This window comes from Melanotaenia boesemani, chromosome 6 (genome assembly GCF_017639745.1).
Source record: "Melanotaenia boesemani isolate fMelBoe1 chromosome 6, fMelBoe1.pri, whole genome shotgun sequence".
NCBI classification, from domain to species: domain Eukaryota; kingdom Metazoa; phylum Chordata; class Actinopteri; order Atheriniformes; family Melanotaeniidae; genus Melanotaenia; species Melanotaenia boesemani.
Genome location: NC_055687.1, coordinates 22569802 through 22586303, shown reverse-complemented (window position 1 = coordinate 22586303; position 16502 = coordinate 22569802). Strand labels below are relative to the sequence as shown.

The 16502-nt window shown below is 37.5% G+C and overlaps 2 protein-coding genes across 2 annotated transcripts; one reads left to right on the top strand and one right to left on the bottom strand.

Annotated features, from left to right (window-relative positions):
* Window positions 1-1479: 1479 nt before the first annotated feature.
* Window positions 1480-4370, bottom strand: fpr1 (formyl peptide receptor 1). The gene is given in 13 exon segments (XM_041987252.1): window positions 1480-1885; window positions 1887-1976; window positions 1979-2020; window positions 2022-2159; window positions 2161-2219; window positions 2222-2336; window positions 2338-2505; window positions 2507-2601; window positions 2604-2673; window positions 2675-2737; window positions 2740-2808; window positions 2810-2949; window positions 4166-4370. Coding segments are annotated over 12 exon segments (1149 nt in total). The 5' UTR covers window positions 2939-2949; window positions 4166-4370; the 3' UTR covers window positions 1480-1774.
* Window positions 4371-14127: 9757 nt separating this feature from the next.
* LOC121641231 (trypsin-3-like) lies at window positions 14128-16042 on the top strand. The gene is made up of 5 exons (XM_041987253.1): window positions 14128-14196; window positions 14308-14461; window positions 14611-14873; window positions 15654-15790; window positions 15884-16042. Exons 1-5 carry the CDS (start codon window positions 14157-14159, stop codon window positions 16031-16033), a joined length of 744 nt encoding a protein of 247 aa, XP_041843187.1. The 5' UTR covers window positions 14128-14156; the 3' UTR covers window positions 16034-16042.
* The last annotated feature ends 460 nt before the right edge of the window (window positions 16043-16502 follow it).

Below are 16502 nucleotides of genomic sequence, written 5' to 3'. Positions count from 1 at the left end.
CCTGTCATATTCCAACTGTTGTTCTGTTCCACTTGTATAATATTCAGAGAATCAGGAGAAGTCTCTGTGCATATGGGACAAGGTGGAAGGTCAAAACTAGATGCTTGCAATCTTTGTACACTCACTGTCACTGTAGGAACTAAGAACTACAGTGACAATAAACAAAATACTGACATTGGAACACTAAAAAACACAGCGTTCATTCAGAACCACGCCTCCATCTACTGAGATTTACTGTAGTTCATCCATCACATCCATTAGAGCAAAACCTGCTGTGACCAACACAGAATGTCAGCAAAGACTTAGAGCCATGACCACAAATATTTGAATAATAAAGAAATTTAAAATCACTGATATGACCAAATTTGACATTAATATAATTGACCCATTTTCTGCCAAACTGACTGGATTGACACGTAAGCAGAAGAACAAAACTGTGAAACACTAAATTAAATGTCTGATTAAAAGTTTCATATCAAACTGGGTATTGGTAAAATGCTTTACATATGAAATAGCTTCCATCTACTGGTCTGTAGAAATAATTGTAACCCTTTGATATGTATGATGAAAAAACAAATCACTTTATGTTCTGATCAAAGTAAAACCAGGAAAAAGGCTGCTTGGTGCACTCAAGCGGTGATAATAAGATGTATAACGTGAGTGGGAAAGGAAAGTAAGTCTACAGTGATTTTATTAATGATGGTGAGAGTAAGAGCTACAATAATGGTCAGCATCAAGAACATCACATTGATTTTTAGTAGAACCACTGATGATAAGAGAAGTAAAATGAAAAATTAAGCATTTTTGGTTTGATTACATATTGATCACATAAGAATCAAGCTTTTATAAAGATGTACAACAATAAATCACATAGACTTTACAATACGTGTGTATTTAAATAGTTGACATAAAGATGAAAATAAATCTGACAGCTGAGCCACGAGTTCAGATGATTTTTTTAAATGCAAAAATGCTCACAATTTGCCACCTAAACCTGAATATATCTAAATCTCAGTAAGATAAAACATGCATTTTTTGTAATTATACATCAATGTACTTAGATTTTTGACACAATATCCATTTATAGAGTGGAGGGCACAGTCATTCGTACTTCCAAGTGTAATCATACAATTTAGTAGCTTCTGTAAATACCATAAATACCACAGTCAGATATGTTAATTACTATCAAATTAAATTGTTCACAAAATATTAATAAAACATCACTTTTTGATTTTCCATGAAAGCATTGCCCACCCCCCCCCCAGTAGGAAGATGGGGGGGGGGGGGGGGGGGGGGTAAATCGAGATTGAATCAATTGATTTTCACAACAGGTGGCAAAGCAAGTCATTTATATAATAGTATATATATATATAGATATAGTATAGATATTATATGTAATATTATAATTATACGATGAGATATGTATTATATATATAGAATATATATACTGATATATATATAGGGGGTGTGCTGTGTGTGGTGACAAGGTTCTTTATGAAATACTGTCTGTGGCAGAAGGGAAAAGGCCACAATGCTCTTCATTGTCATATATGTCAAATCTCACTAAAATACCTTTAATTCGTACACTTTCTCCTTTGTCCAAAATATAAAAAAATATTTAGGACTATTATATTATATTTGTAAGAAATACTTGCAGTGCTTCCTTATACAGCCTAAAGATAATCAGATATAAAAAAGAAAAGTAATAATTTGGTATTTACCTTAACATTTTGGTTCTGTACAGTTGAGAATATTAGTTTAGTCAGTGAAAGCCTCACACCTCAGCATCAGATATTGACTTGTCTTTACTCCGAACTGTGACCATTGAGTTTGTGTATGTGTAAGAGCGAGACACCTCCTCCTGGAAGGCAGTCTCCAACACATTTCAGGATAGATTTGCGGACTTTATCTTTGAAATCTTGGCCCATAAACACATACAGAAGTGGGTTCAGGCAGCTGTTGAGGAATTGCCAGGCTTGTTTGCTATAGGGACCCCGATGGCGATGATGTGGTCTAATGTTTTCACTTGAATAATTTGCTGTATGATGTACTAACTCAATTAGACCCATGATGTGAAAAGGAGCCCAGCACAGGAAGAAAGTGACAATGATGGCAGCAATTATTTTAAAGGGTCGACTGGATTGGCTGGCTAGGGTGCGGTTCTTTTCTAAGCCGATGGATTATGACTGCATAACAGGAGACAATGATACTGAAGGGACCACAAAGCCCAGGACAAAGCGGGTAATGGTCATGGCCTGATGGCGAAAAAGTCGTAACTGAATCACTGATAGAGTTTCATAATCATCAGAGAACGCAAAGTTGTTGAAACAGTTGATTAATATCGTCGTTGTGGTAAGAAGGCCCAGTGTCCCTGAAGATGAAGTACGGAGCACTGAGAATCAAAGCTACCACCCAAACACACAGACTCACACAGGAAGCCTTGCGTACATTTCGATTGTTCTGTGCCAGACGGGCCACACCACTGACACACAATCTGTCCACACTAAATCACCACCAGGATGTAGACACTGGCAAACATGTTGAGAAAGCTTACGGTGGTGTTCAGCTTGCACATGAACTTGCCAAAAGGCCAGTGGAATTCATGGCTGTGTATGTCACACTCAAAGGCAGGAATGCTGTAAAGAGGAAGTCAGCCACGGCAAGGTTGAGGAAACCAAACAGTGTTAACAGTTTTCTTCATCTTGAAGCCCGTCACCCAGATCACCACTCCATTTCCCGAGCACACCCGAGGACAAATGCCAGGCAGTAAACAATCAGAGACATGATGTTAAGAGATTGTCTCAGCTCAAGCATGCTCATCGATGTAGCCACGATCATCCCTGTCGTCATACTCATCACCATCGCCATACAAAGAGCCGTTCCTCCAAGCTTCATCTGTCATATTAAGGAAAGGGGAAGTGGTCACTAGCTCCATCATTGTCTTTGAACCTGCAACAAAAACAAACATAATTCTTAAACTTCACAACTGTTTTCAAATTAAAAATTAAAGGAAGATAATTTTAATTGCATCTCAAGATGTAGTCCACTCTAGAAATTACTTTTCAAAATAAAACCACATTTCCAGGATATAAGTTAAGTGTAGAAAGCCAAAATAAAATGAGCAGCCTCAAACCTTGCCTTATCAGTTTGGGCCTGCAGTTTAAACCAAAGAATGCATGATATTATAACAAATATTAATGTTTAAAATAAAATGTCAAATTTCCTTTAGCATAATAAAATAAACCATATGCTCACTGCAGCCTGTTGAACATGTGCATGCAAAATGCGCATAAATTTTCCACCACTGCGTAAAAACGGGAACACAATTCTTTGAGCAAAGATTTCAGTCTAACCACCATCCAGCTGACTTGCACAAAAGAAAGATTTCCCACGTTTCCGTGGATATGTAGGAGTAATTAGAAATGTAAGTTTTTTGTTGCATTAACGTTTTGCAAAGTTGTAATAAACCCATTTGACAAAGGAAATCCACATGAAGTCCCGGATCGATGTTATAAAAAGTTTAAATCTTCAGGCTGAGATATTTCCCAGAGCTCGCTACATAATCAGATACATTAATTTTTGTCGTCTCGTTCGTGAACGACTCCACTACTTATCAGTTTGGGCTGCGGATTGAAACCAAAGCATGCATGTGTATACCACTACGCTTACACATGGCATTACAACAAATATTAATGTTTAAGATAAAACGTCAAATTTCTTATGGCCCTGCAGCTGTTGAACATGTGCATGTAAAATGCGCAGAATTTTCACCACTGCGTAAAATTTCCATTAAAAAAAAAAAAACAAAAAAAAAACGGAAACAGAATTCTTTGAGTAAAGATTTTCAGTCTAACCACCATCCAGCTGACTGCACAAAAGAAAGGTTCTCACGCTAAGTGCATATATAGGAGTTATTAGGAAATTGCAAGCTTTTTGTTGCATTTACGGTTTGCAAAGTTGTAATAAACGACTGACAAAAAAATAAAAAAAAAAAAAAAAAATCCACATGAAGTCCTGGATCGATGTGATAAAAGTTTAAATCTTCCAGCTGAGATGTTTCCCAAAGCTGCTACATAATCAGTATAAATTAATTTTTGTTGCCATTCATGAACGATTGTGTGATTTTGAGGCGTTTAAAAAAAAAACAACAACAAAGACATTTTACCTCTCCTTTCCTCGTGGACTGGTCTGATGATGAGAGCGAACCTCCGTTCAGATCTGCCTGGTCTGCGCTGAGTTTGGAGCTCAGATCCTTAATTGCAATGACGTCACATCGGGGGTGGGACCCTCAAGCAGCACGCACCCGCGCAGCTTAGGAGCAGAAATCTTCTGTCACCCCATACTTTTCATACGTTACTAGAGAGCTACTCATACACTTTCTTAAGTAAGCCCATCCATCACTGAGTGGTTCAGTAGTGTGTGAGGAATCAGGGTAAATGATGATACTACAAAGATTCAATCACCTTTTCCATGCCGAGACATGTCCTCCTCAGATGCTGCACTACATAACCTGTCCTCTGGGGAACTCCAAAGGTAAAAACACAAACAACTAAATGCACAAATTTGGAGGTTGTTGAGATGACTACCTGAGACAGAGAGAGTGAAGCTTAGAGTTCTCATGGACCCACCAATGATCCTGCTGCGTAACCTGTTTTTCTCTATGTGGGCTGATCTTATGTTTGCTTGAGGTTAAAAGTAATTGCCTCCGTGTTGACTGTTTGAATCAGCACCAGAGCACATATACTTTAATGTGTCTTTTTTTTTTAACTCTGTACTCCATGGAAACAAGTCACAGCAATGTCAGATTAACAAGGAATTTTAGTATGACACAACTTTTCTGTTAAACCATCTTGAAATAATCTAAAAGGCCTGTTGCGAAGCCTTAGTACTTTTCAAAGTTTTAAAAAAAACCAGATCTTATGGTAAGTTTTTGTGATCCACCCTTTTATAATAAGTTATAAGCTAACGTCCCCAAATTTATTTATCTTTTTATTTTTATTTTTAGTGAATATTTATACACAACTGTCACTGGTATTGAAGATGAATGCACTTGAAAGCTAAATCGATAGGCTAACATATTATAACAACCACCAGTAATATTTTAGACTTATTGTTTTAGGTAACCATGTATGATTATCACAGATAGATGATTATTAAAGTCAACCAGGAGCCATTACAGAAAAAAAACAATTAATAAAAGCCAGAAGATGCATATACAAAACAAAGAACATAGGCGTCAATAAAAGCCTAAAACAGAGCAATTCATCCCCTGAAGCGAAGTTAACAGGTAATTCATAACAATTTCTACCTTTATACCTGCCTGCCACATTCCTGTGTTTTGTACAGCACTTTTCTAATATTTTTATATTCTTTGTTCTATGTGTAGCACTAATAGTTCCTCAAATTTCATATACGGACTGTTTTTGTTGTTTAAATCAAATCAGTGTACTAATTTGATTAATGAAATACACCTTAAGCATCATAATAAATAATAACATGCATATCAGTAATAACAAGAGACTGTGTTCACACTGCAGGTCTTAATGATCAATTCCAATGTTTTGCTGAGTTTCCTATTTTCTTTATGCAGATGTTCACATTATAGCTGATATAAAGTAATACTACTGAAGACATAAGACATGATGTCAACCACAGCATGGTGTGCCTTCAGAAGAAAATCTGGCTGCTACACATGTCAATGTATGCAGCACTTTTGAAGTTGTGCAAACAGATTCAACAAAATTATATTGTATTATTGTTTTGTTGATTATTTACATTTACATCGCTTCCTTTGAGGAAGAAAGGTGATTCAGAAATTCAGATGAAATGTGACATGACTGTTCACAATGAGATCACCTTGAAAAACATGTACATGTACAGGGTCACGTTTGAAAATGCATTTTTTCATAAAAAAAAGAAAAAAAAAAATCAGATTAGTAATGCTCAGGCTGTCACAAAAACACAAACAAACAAAAAAAACAAACCAAAACAAATTACATACTGACATAAAAGTCAGATTTAGACTAGCTTAGTCTGCATTTTAAATACAGCCTAAAATTTAAGAGTTACAGTGTGCTGAAAGCAAAATGAACACGGAGGAGCTCAATGTCTCCAGAGTAAACCCTACCTTTCTGTGGGGGAAAAACACGATCCATCTGAGTTGACCCTGTGCTCATATTTCCTCCCACGTAGTTCCTCTTCACTTTTAATTTTGCATCTCAGCCACCCACACACGTATGGCATGACTATGACCTAAGTCTGCTTGCAGGAAATTTAGAAGAAAACTTCAGAACATAAACATGAACTAGAAAAACTGTATTTTTCCAGTGATCTGTGGATCTTCACTTATCACTTGGTGAAATGATGAAGGTGAATCACCTTGCTTTGCACCAAATTCTGCTGACAGTTATTTACATATAAATCAAATATTTGTCTAACTAGCTGTCATGCTCCATAATCAAAAGTGCTTATCTTCCAAACTATTCAAACACCCTGATATCAAAATAGAAACAAATGTATTTTTCCATACAAAAGTATAAGTCATTAGATAACGATTCAAGCAGTTTTCTTAGTGATGAATGTAGCTATAGATCATCAAACTAAAGAACCAGTAAAGCTGAAAATCTTGAGCTGATCAGATTCACACACTACAACCTGCCCAACCCTAAACTGGGTCCTGCCAGCAATCCAGATGTGTGGGGGAGGAAAGAAAGGGGGGGGGGGGGGGGGGGGGGGGGGGGGTGGGGGGGGGGGGGGGAAGAAAGAGGGAGAATAAGTGAGAGAAACACTACATGTCTGTATATGTGTCTATTTACATGCCCCTCAGTCCCTGCATGTGTTCAGAGCAGCACTCCTTTTTCAAGTGAGTAGGAGGGTGTATGTCTTTGTTATCTTTGCTTTTTTTTGTGGCTACAGAAATATTCAGCATTTGAAAACTTCCCCACTGAGAGATATTCTGCACCAGGACTAAAAGTAATTCATGAAAACTGCAGGAAACTGTTTAAAATAAGCTGACCCAGTTAACTTCACCAGTCCCAAAAACTACACTGTATACTGTTCAGGCTCCATTTATAACAGTAAATTATTTCTTCTTTTAGCTAAAGTCTAGACGGTATGACCACTTTGTTGTTTTTTTTTATATAATTTTATTTTTAGAAAAACATTCACAAGATTTAATTTCTCTAATAAAATGCTTGTGATGTACTTTTCAGCTCTTTGCTTTGTAGTCTTACACCAGGTACTTAAAGGCAGATCGTTCTGCCTCGAGTCTGTAGGGGATATTAATGCTATCTCAAGGCTATAGTTTGAGGGAAGCTTTCAGAGGCTCAGGGCTTGCAAAGTTCTTGATTTACCAACCAAACATTGTAATTATGTGTGTGCCACACAAAATACCAATTTGGGTGTGTAAAACAAACCAGCAGAGGTTTTACTGGGAATTTAGTTTTTAGCAGAATGTGTTATCCACAGTTGAAGTTGGGGGTTTACTATTCAGTGCAGCAGTTAGAAGCACCCTGAAAGGCAAAGGAATTCAAAAATATGGATGTGTGTTTGTGTGTGTGTGTGTGTGTGTTTGTGTGATGTGTGTGTTGTGCCGAGAGCGTGCATATCTTTGTGAGTGGGACATTGACGTACTAATGACATACTGCAGCTGCAAGCTTTAATACACCCAGTATTTTTCTTTGCAGTTTAGTGCAAACATCGTGACCTTGCAGCTTTCCCAAACCTTGAAAAGTGTAGAAATCTACAACTTGTTTTGTAGAGGAGCAGACTGGTGTTTCAGCTGTTGTGTTGAAACTTCTACACCCAATTTACATGGTCAAAGCCCAATGACAAAATCTGCTGTGTCCTGAAAACCTCAAAGGTTTGTTGATACTGTTGCGGTGTTGACTGGAAATCAAATTCTTGTCTCACTGTTGCGGAGATGTCAGGAATTTTGTTTTTCCCAGTTAAACCAATGCCTCAGTAACCCCCTTTTTTTCCCGGTGTATACACCACACACAGTGAAAAAAAGCTCAACCTCAATAACCTAAACCACTTCCTTACATTCGTTCCTACTTTCAACCTCAATGTCTGGTCCCCCTAGGCAGACCTAAAGGATATGAATAATCAGGCTAGGCTCTGTCTCACTGAAAACAAGCCTGGCAATACATAACTACATAGATCAGCAACACAGTGGCCTCTCTGTCTGTCCGAGAGTATTTTTAAATCCATGGAACGACATTAGGCAAACAGAAACTGGCTATAAGCAGCTGGTGCCAAATGGTGTAACAAAGTGATGTTTTTAATCCTTTCCAGATTCTGTGACCAATTAGAGGAGTAACTACTGGCTCTGGTATTTGAAATAATAGACGATCAATGGTTTTTTGTAATGGAGACATTAATTTATTCACTTATCTATTGTCTATAATATTCCATTATTGTTCAAATAATCTAGTTGATTGCATTTACAGATGTGAAACTAAAAGGCATTTAGATGTTATATGTAAGATTCTCGATAACCTTGTCTGTCTTATCTGTTTTAGGTTATTTCCATTTGATGCATTTCTTTTAAAAAGCTTCCTGCGATATTCTGGCGCTGCTTGTTTTTTTGCTGAAGATGAAATAAGTTTCATAAGCAGGTAGTGAAATCCAGTGCACTAGTAAATAAGTGAATACATGGGAAACTACAGACATTTATCTCACTTTAGAACAGAGTTTCTGCACTTTATAAAAAATAGCTTAGAAATAAACAACCTTTTTCACAAATTTCTGGGACCTTCTTCAAAATGCACAAAACTAAGTACAATGACTTGAAAATGAAGCATTAAATTGAGCTAGATGTGATATTGTATGAAGAAAACAAAGTTGTAAAGCAACATGTTCCATTCATATGATTGTGACAGCACATTTGAATAAAGTTTGTACCATTGCAACACAACTCAGGAACATTTCTGTTATATTTAGTCAGCATCCAAACTCAAGCAAAAGTAAAATCACATGTAAACAAAATCCAGAAATACTATGACCTTCTAAACCACCACTCAGTTAAGATGGGCTGAGGTGAGTTGGAAAATTCTCCTGTTCTTGGAATAATCAAAATTGGAAAATCACACAAAAAAACAGTTATATGTGTCAAAAAACACAACATGCAAATACTGTTTGAAAAGTTCTTAAAGAATCAAAACTACCAAGATTGGAGGTCTGTGATCTGTCTGAATCCACATTTTGTGGGGCCTCTGGACCTGAAGACTCAAACTTGGCACACTCATTTTGTTGGGCTGACCACACCATGGGTATATCTTGGTACATTGAAGCTTGCTGTGGCCTGTACAAAGTAGTTTTCTAAAGCATTCTGAATCTGGTATATCATGACCAAGAAGCCACCAGGCCCAGGTGACATTAGTCCCAAGAGTTACAACCGGCCATCAGACCAAGGAGCCACTAGCAGATAAAGGGCCCAGGAGTGACCAGTAGCTTCCAAGCCCGGGAGCCACCAGCAACTACCAGGTCCAGGAACCACTGGCAGCCTCCAGACTAGTAGCTACCAACCTCGGGAGCTACCAGCAGCAATCAGGCCCGGAAGGCACCAGCAGCTACCAGGACCAGGCTTTATTCCTGACCTCCTTCCAGTTATCGGGCTCTCTACAGGCTGACAGGCTTCCACCAGGTACAGGCTATCTCAAGATATTTTGGCTATCAGCAGGCCAAGACTACCTTGAGCTTATCTTTTATGTACTATAGTTTTCTGTTTTCATTTTAATCTACTAAAATGCCACCTAAGAAAAGTGAGGAAGATTTATTTTCTCTCTCTGTTGTTTGTGAGCTTTTGGACCAGCAAAATTCCTACTATAAAAACCTTATCATGCAACAAGAGAACAGTTTCAGTAGGTTTGTAGAAATGTTTAACTCAAGTAATAAGCGTTATGATGACTTGTTTAGAGAAATGCAGGAGATCAAAAGGAGCCTAGAATACTCTCAAAGGGAAGTGGATGAGTTGAAGGCCACTCTTGAATCTGTGACCTCTGGTTCTACTAAACACCTTCAATCCAACATTGAGGCTCTTTCAGCTGATAACAAACAAAGTGGCAAAGTTGAGTATCTAGAAAATCAGTCTAGAAGGAACAATATTGTCATTTATATTATCCCAGAATAACCTGAAGAAAGTTGGTCTGACTCTGAACAGAAATTTAGAGAAATCTTAAGTGAAAAACGAAAATTGATAAAAAAAAAAAAAAAGAAATGGAAAGATCACATCGCATTGGAAAGCCTCTAACCTATGGTGATGGCAAAAGGCCCTATGATAGTTAAGCTATGCAGGTATAAAGATAGACAGACAATACTTTCAAAATCATCAGCTTAAAAGGTACCAACATCCAAATGAACGAAGATTTTACAGATGCTGTAACGTAAAGAATTGCTACCTCAGATGAGAGCTACTAGAGCAAGGGGAGAATGGGCCTATTTAAAATATGATAGACTCATTGTACAACCTAAACCAGCTGAGTGTTCACATGCTGAAAGGGGAACTATCTCATGTTATGATTTTACCACTGAGAATGTCGAATCTAATGCACTAATGAATAATGATGTTCAGTTTTTACAGCCTCAAATGACAAAAAGCTCTATAATAATTAATTTAATCCTGATTTATTTTTGTCCTTAAATAATGAATCTGCAAATGTTGAGTTTAATTCCATTATTTCTACATACAAGGAGTCCAACATCTTTTCCACTCTAAGAAGTCTCTCTAAAAATGATGACAATTTCTATGATTAGTATGTCTCTATTATCTCTCATCAGTGAACCATGTCTTCTTTATTATTGCATTAACTGAAACTTGACTTACAGAGGATACCAACCAGCTATTTGAAATTGCTGATTATACAACCACACATACTGTAGATGTAGAGAAAGTAGAGGTGGAGTCTCTCTTTATGTCCAAAAAGGTTTTGAATTCAAACAAAGAACTGATTTTGAAGTTAAGTTTCAAGACTGCAACAGTGAAGCTGTTTTTTTAGAGGTGCAAACTATTGCTTAGAATAAGAACAAAAGAGTTATCGTAGGTTGTACACATCAACCTCCAAATACTGACATTAAGAAGTTTAAAGAGGGTCTATTAGACATGTTGAAATATGTTATCAAGGAGAATAAACCTTGTTATTTACTAGGTGATTTTAATATTAATCTTCTAAATGAGGAAATCAAACATCATATTGATGACCTCACAAATAATGACTTTTATCCTCTAAACCCACAAACCCACAAGAATAACTAGTAAGTCCTCTACATTGATAGAAAAGTGATTGTTTTAAAATAAGATTAAAACACAGAAAAATCACAAAATTCATGAACCATGACCCTAATAAATAATATAAACCCTGACACACTTTAAAAGTTTGTGAAACTTACCTGCTTGCAATCCAGTCCTGACATTTGCAAAAACATAAGGAGAACTGATCAGCTTAGTGTCAAAAACAAAAACCAAGGTGAAGCAACAGAGTGGTAAACATGTTCAAATCCTAACTACGATGTTGCTATCACCAAATTAAATGTGCATATAGTAAAAAAACTAACACAGAAAATTACATTTTTCAGTTTTAACATTTGTATGTTATCTTTGAGTGTCTGTCAGTTCACTGTAAGAGTCTAAAAAAGCTAAGCATCGCATTTTGTTTTTTTATTTACATTCTACAGTCCCAACATCTTTGATTAAGCATGGAATTAAATGCATGTTGGAAAGGAGTGAAATCAACAATGTACATGCCTCATAATGAGAGGGGAGAGAACCTGCCTGTACTGGACAGGAATGTGTTATATTTTAACCTCAAGTGTATAATCATAGGGTTTAGGTAAAAGTACCCTTCTGTTTAAATGTTTTCCCGTCTGGTGCTGATAAACACTTGTTCTCATACATGAGTAATGGAGCCCTGTAGCTGTCACCATGTCTCTGCTTTGAAATGCTGGTTCATCAAACTTATTCTATTTCTCTGTAGTGTTTTAAAAGGTACACTATTATGTAAATAATGTGCAGAAAAGTTTTGTGTACTGTCATTACGTGAAGGATGCCTCTGGTAAAAATGATGTTTTCAACATATATATATGGTCATGTGATAATTGCTAATATGGAAAATAACAGTTTTTTTCTTATTGAAATAAGCAATCAAAACTCTGGTTGAGCCTTGCCACACTCAGGGGTGGTTCTACAGATCTTTTTGATGGGTGGATATTGGGGTGGCACATGTAAATAAGTTAATTTAAGAAAAAAAAAAAAAAGCTCACGCACAAACACACACACAAATAAATGTGTTCAGGCTCTTGTCTAAGGATTCAACTGGATTGGTATAACTATGTATGCCCCATGTGTATATATATATATATATATATATATATATATATATATATATATATATATATATATATATATATATATATACCAAGAAAACTAAACCACTTCTTGACTATTTGAGTCCATTCGTGTGTGTATATGCTTATAAAATGTATGCTCACCTTACAGTATGCTTCTTGCGGTTAACACAGTCACTGTGTTCTCATGACAAAACTGGAACTGAGACTAAAGCGCTTCTTTGTGTTATTTTCTCCATTACATGCATGGCATGAGATGTATTTCTCATGCCACAGCTGTGTGTACCACAAGGTGGAACAAACCAAGCAGAAGTTGACATAAATACTGTAAAGTGGACAGGCTGGGAAAAAAATCCTAAAATGCAAACGTATAGAGTTTCATTTATGGTACTTTATCTCATAAAGAGATTATTTTCACAGAAAACACAACAGCTTTTAGTTGTTGAAATGATTCCCAGAAGCCAGAGGAAAACACTTAGGACACAGTGAAAGAAACTGACCATTAATGGCACATATTCACATGGAGAAAACACTTTTATCTCAGATGTGGCAACACATGTAAAAACACTTTTTAGCTCATTGTTGTACTGATAAGCCAGTGGTTCGTCTCACATACTGTAAACAGTCAAACACACAAAAAAGAAAAAATATTTCCATCAAATACATCTTTTATAAAGGAATTTGACAGCTGTGTGTATGATTTGAATAAAAAAAGATCAGAACATTGTCTGCATAATGAACCGTGCTTGACTCACTTTCCTTTTTTTTTTTTTTCTTTTTTTTTTTAACTTGTCCTGTCCAGCATCATAGCAAGCAAAATGATAATCTGGTTGCTGTATCGTGCTGAACAAATTTGCTCTGCCAAGGGGAGGCCTATGGGCAAAGCTCTTGATAATCTGATTAATTAATTTATTTATTTACTTTGAATCACAGAATCTATGTAATCTTGCTGGACCTGTATATGAACACACCAGAAAATTTCCTACAACTTTTACAAAAAACAAAAACAAACAAAACAAAACAAAACAAAACAAAACAAAACAAAACAAAACAAAACAAAACAAAAACAAAAAAGGCAGAGGGCCAGCACCATGCCTAGGAGGACCAGGCCCCCCCCAGACAACCACCCGGCGTAGGCCAGCACACACCCCGATGTTCCAGTCCCACACCCAGGGGACCAGGGCGCCATCGATCCCCTCCCCCCACCCTCCGCCTACTCCACTTTGCACCCCATATAACCCCACACTCACACCCTCCCCTGTGCCGTACCCACAAGCACTCACCATCACACAATAACGTCACACATAACCCCCTGACCCACCCACCATGCCCCGTGGGGGACACCCCAGACAGATCAGAGGACAGCAAGCTGCCCCCCCCCCCCTTACCCCGACCCAGACCCAGCACCCACAGAGCCAGCATCCCACTAGCTGGGTCCCGGCCCCGGGGTGGCTTGACTCACTTTCCTACATTTTCTTTTTGCAATAGCGTCAGTGTGAAAAAAAGAAAGTTAAAGCCACATAAAGCTCATATTTAGATCACCTTACCATAAGAAATTAACTTAAATATACTGAATGAAGGTAGACAGAAAAGACAATTCACTGTCCTCCCTAATACAAGTTTTTTTTTAAAAAAAAAATGTTTTTCTGTTTTCTATGGTGTACATTAAGACCCGTTTCGCCAGGGAAATATAACACATGTTTAGTGTTTGAGGTGATAAAGACTTTGAGAAAACAAAAGAGATAAGAGGACTAAAATACCTGAAATTTAGAGAGTGAGGGCAAAGTAATCAACAGGAGACACAGGCTGAAGGCATGAAGCTTTTCATTGTCCTGACTTTCTTTGGAGGGGCAGGTAGAATACAGATTTATTGATAATGAGGAATGAAGTGAATTAGACAGAGGTGCACCTATCACAAGCTTATGTTAATATGGCAATTTTTTATTAATTCCTTTTTATCTACAGTTTCCCTGGGAGAAGATGACAAGATTGTTGGAGGGTTTGAGTGTCGGAAAAATTCAGTGCCTTACCAGGTGTCGCTCTTCACCGGGTACAACTTCTGTGGTGGGACTCTTCTGTCTGAAGAGTGGGTGCTCTCTGCTGCACACTGTAAGCCAAAGTAAGAAACATGATCGGTAACACCTCCCTTTTTACAGCATGGAAACTAATGTCTGGTTGACTTGGATTGATAGAACATTTAAAATCAAGCTTTTTACAACTTTGTGGGTAGCAGCGAAACATCTGACTAAACTGACCCCCATGTTTCAGGTCAAATTTAGAGGTTCGGCTGGGAGAGCATGACATCTGGGAACCTGAAGGGACTGAACAGCACATAATGTCTGAGAAGTTCATTCGCCACCCTGACTACAATCCCCGTACACAGGACAGTGATATCATGCTGATTAAGCTGAGCAAACCTGCTATTCTGAACAGCTATGTGCACCCTGCAGTGCTTCCTTCTGAGTGTGCCAGTGATGGGACCATATGCCGGATATCTGGATGGGGGAATATTCGCTCCAGTGATGAAGGCTGTGAGTTATACCTTGCTGCTCTGTCTGAAAATGCTCCAAAAAGCTGACGTTAGCACTGCTGAACCACAATATGTAGCTATAACAGGTATAAAACTTTTTCTGCAGGGCCCCCTTTTCATAGACAAAAGTAATGTCAAGTCCCAACAATCCCACTATCACATGGCAAGGCAAGTTTATTTGTAAGGCACATTCCATTTACAAGACAAGAAAAGACAAAATAGTTTCTAGTTTATTGGCTGCTTCATTAATTATAGTTAAGATCATGTCAGCAATGATCAATTCCTCAGCTAGTGTGAGGCATTTAGAATCAGAAAACTGCTAACTACTTGAGGTGAGTTGAACATTTGACAAGACAGATGCTGCTTTAATAAAACAACTCTGTATTTACAACAGTTGAGTAATTTGTTTCTAAAGTTATCAACAGGTTTTCCTTGTTTGTTTTAACTTATTTGGCTTCATACTGTCAGATGCTGATCTTTTGAGGTATACAACACACTGTCTCTCATCATTACCTGCCATTGACCATTAGCATTACTTGGCCATTACCTGGTCAAGCCCAGGGCAAGACATGCCATATTTTCTTGTTTTTTGAAAAGTCAGTTGTTAATTTGTCATCATTTGCCCATTGGTACTTTCACAGATTTGTCCATATTTTGCTGCAGTGCAACAACCATACTTTTTATTTAGCCTAGCTGCGCCCACCCTGGTATATCCCCCCCCCCTCAGTTTGGGAGCCACTGAGATATAAGAACATCAGGGATTTTTTTTGTGTTGTCACAGCAAGGTACCCTGACAAGTTGCAGTGCTTGGATGCCCCTCTCCTGAGTGATGACACCTGCTTTAATGCATATCCTTTCCAAATCACTGAAAATATGATTTGTGCTGGATATCTGGAGGGAGGGAAGGACTCCTGTCAGGTAATATGGGTAATGAAAAACAACAAATTTTTCAGCTTTGTGATAAACAGAATTTACAACTTCAAAGTAATCACTGATCTCTTTTAACCTCAGGGTGACTCTGGGGGTCCCATGATATGTGATGGAAAGCTCCATGGAGTTGTATCTTGGGGCCATGGCTGTGCTCTTAAAAACAAGCCTGGGGTGTACACAAAAGTTTGTAATTATGTTTCTTGGATCCAGAAGACAATGGCATCTGGCTGAAAGGTGTACTGGGAAAAGCAGTAAAGTCAAGAACATGAAATCTTGGTGTACAGTGGTTTTTCTGCATCTGTTTTTTTTCAGTGGTACATCATCTTTTCATATGATGTGATGACTGAAATGGTTTTCATTTTGGTTATATTAGTGAAATAATGGTGGAAAATGAATTACTTGTGTAATCATATGTGTTGTATCACATCTGGACATTTTCTGCCCCCACCCCTCATTAATGTAAACAAACAAACAAACTGGTTCCATGTGATTATTTAAAATGCAAAATAGCTCTACAGTAGCTTATTAAAAGGACATTTTTCTCCTGGTAATGTCTTGAAACCAAAGTTAATGTTAAAATATGGTATAAATCCACTTTACACCACCACCCTCTCCACCAGCTTCTATTGATTTGTTTGATACATGCCTCACATAATTGTTTTTAAGCAATTGATTCAACATCACCATATTTCCAATAACA

Excerpts from the sequence above, each read along its gene's own strand:
- LOC121641231 (XM_041987253.1), top strand. The coding sequence starts at position 14,157 with ATGAAGCTTTTCATTGTCCTGACTTTCTTTGGAGGGGCAG. Across the intron at positions 14,462-14,610 it reads GCTGCACACTGTAAGCCAAA|GTCAAATTTAGAGGTTCGGC; the intron begins GTAAGAAACATG and ends CCCATGTTTCAG. Across the intron at positions 15,791-15,883 it reads GAGGGAAGGACTCCTGTCAG|GGTGACTCTGGGGGTCCCAT; the intron begins GTAATATGGGTA and ends TTTTAACCTCAG.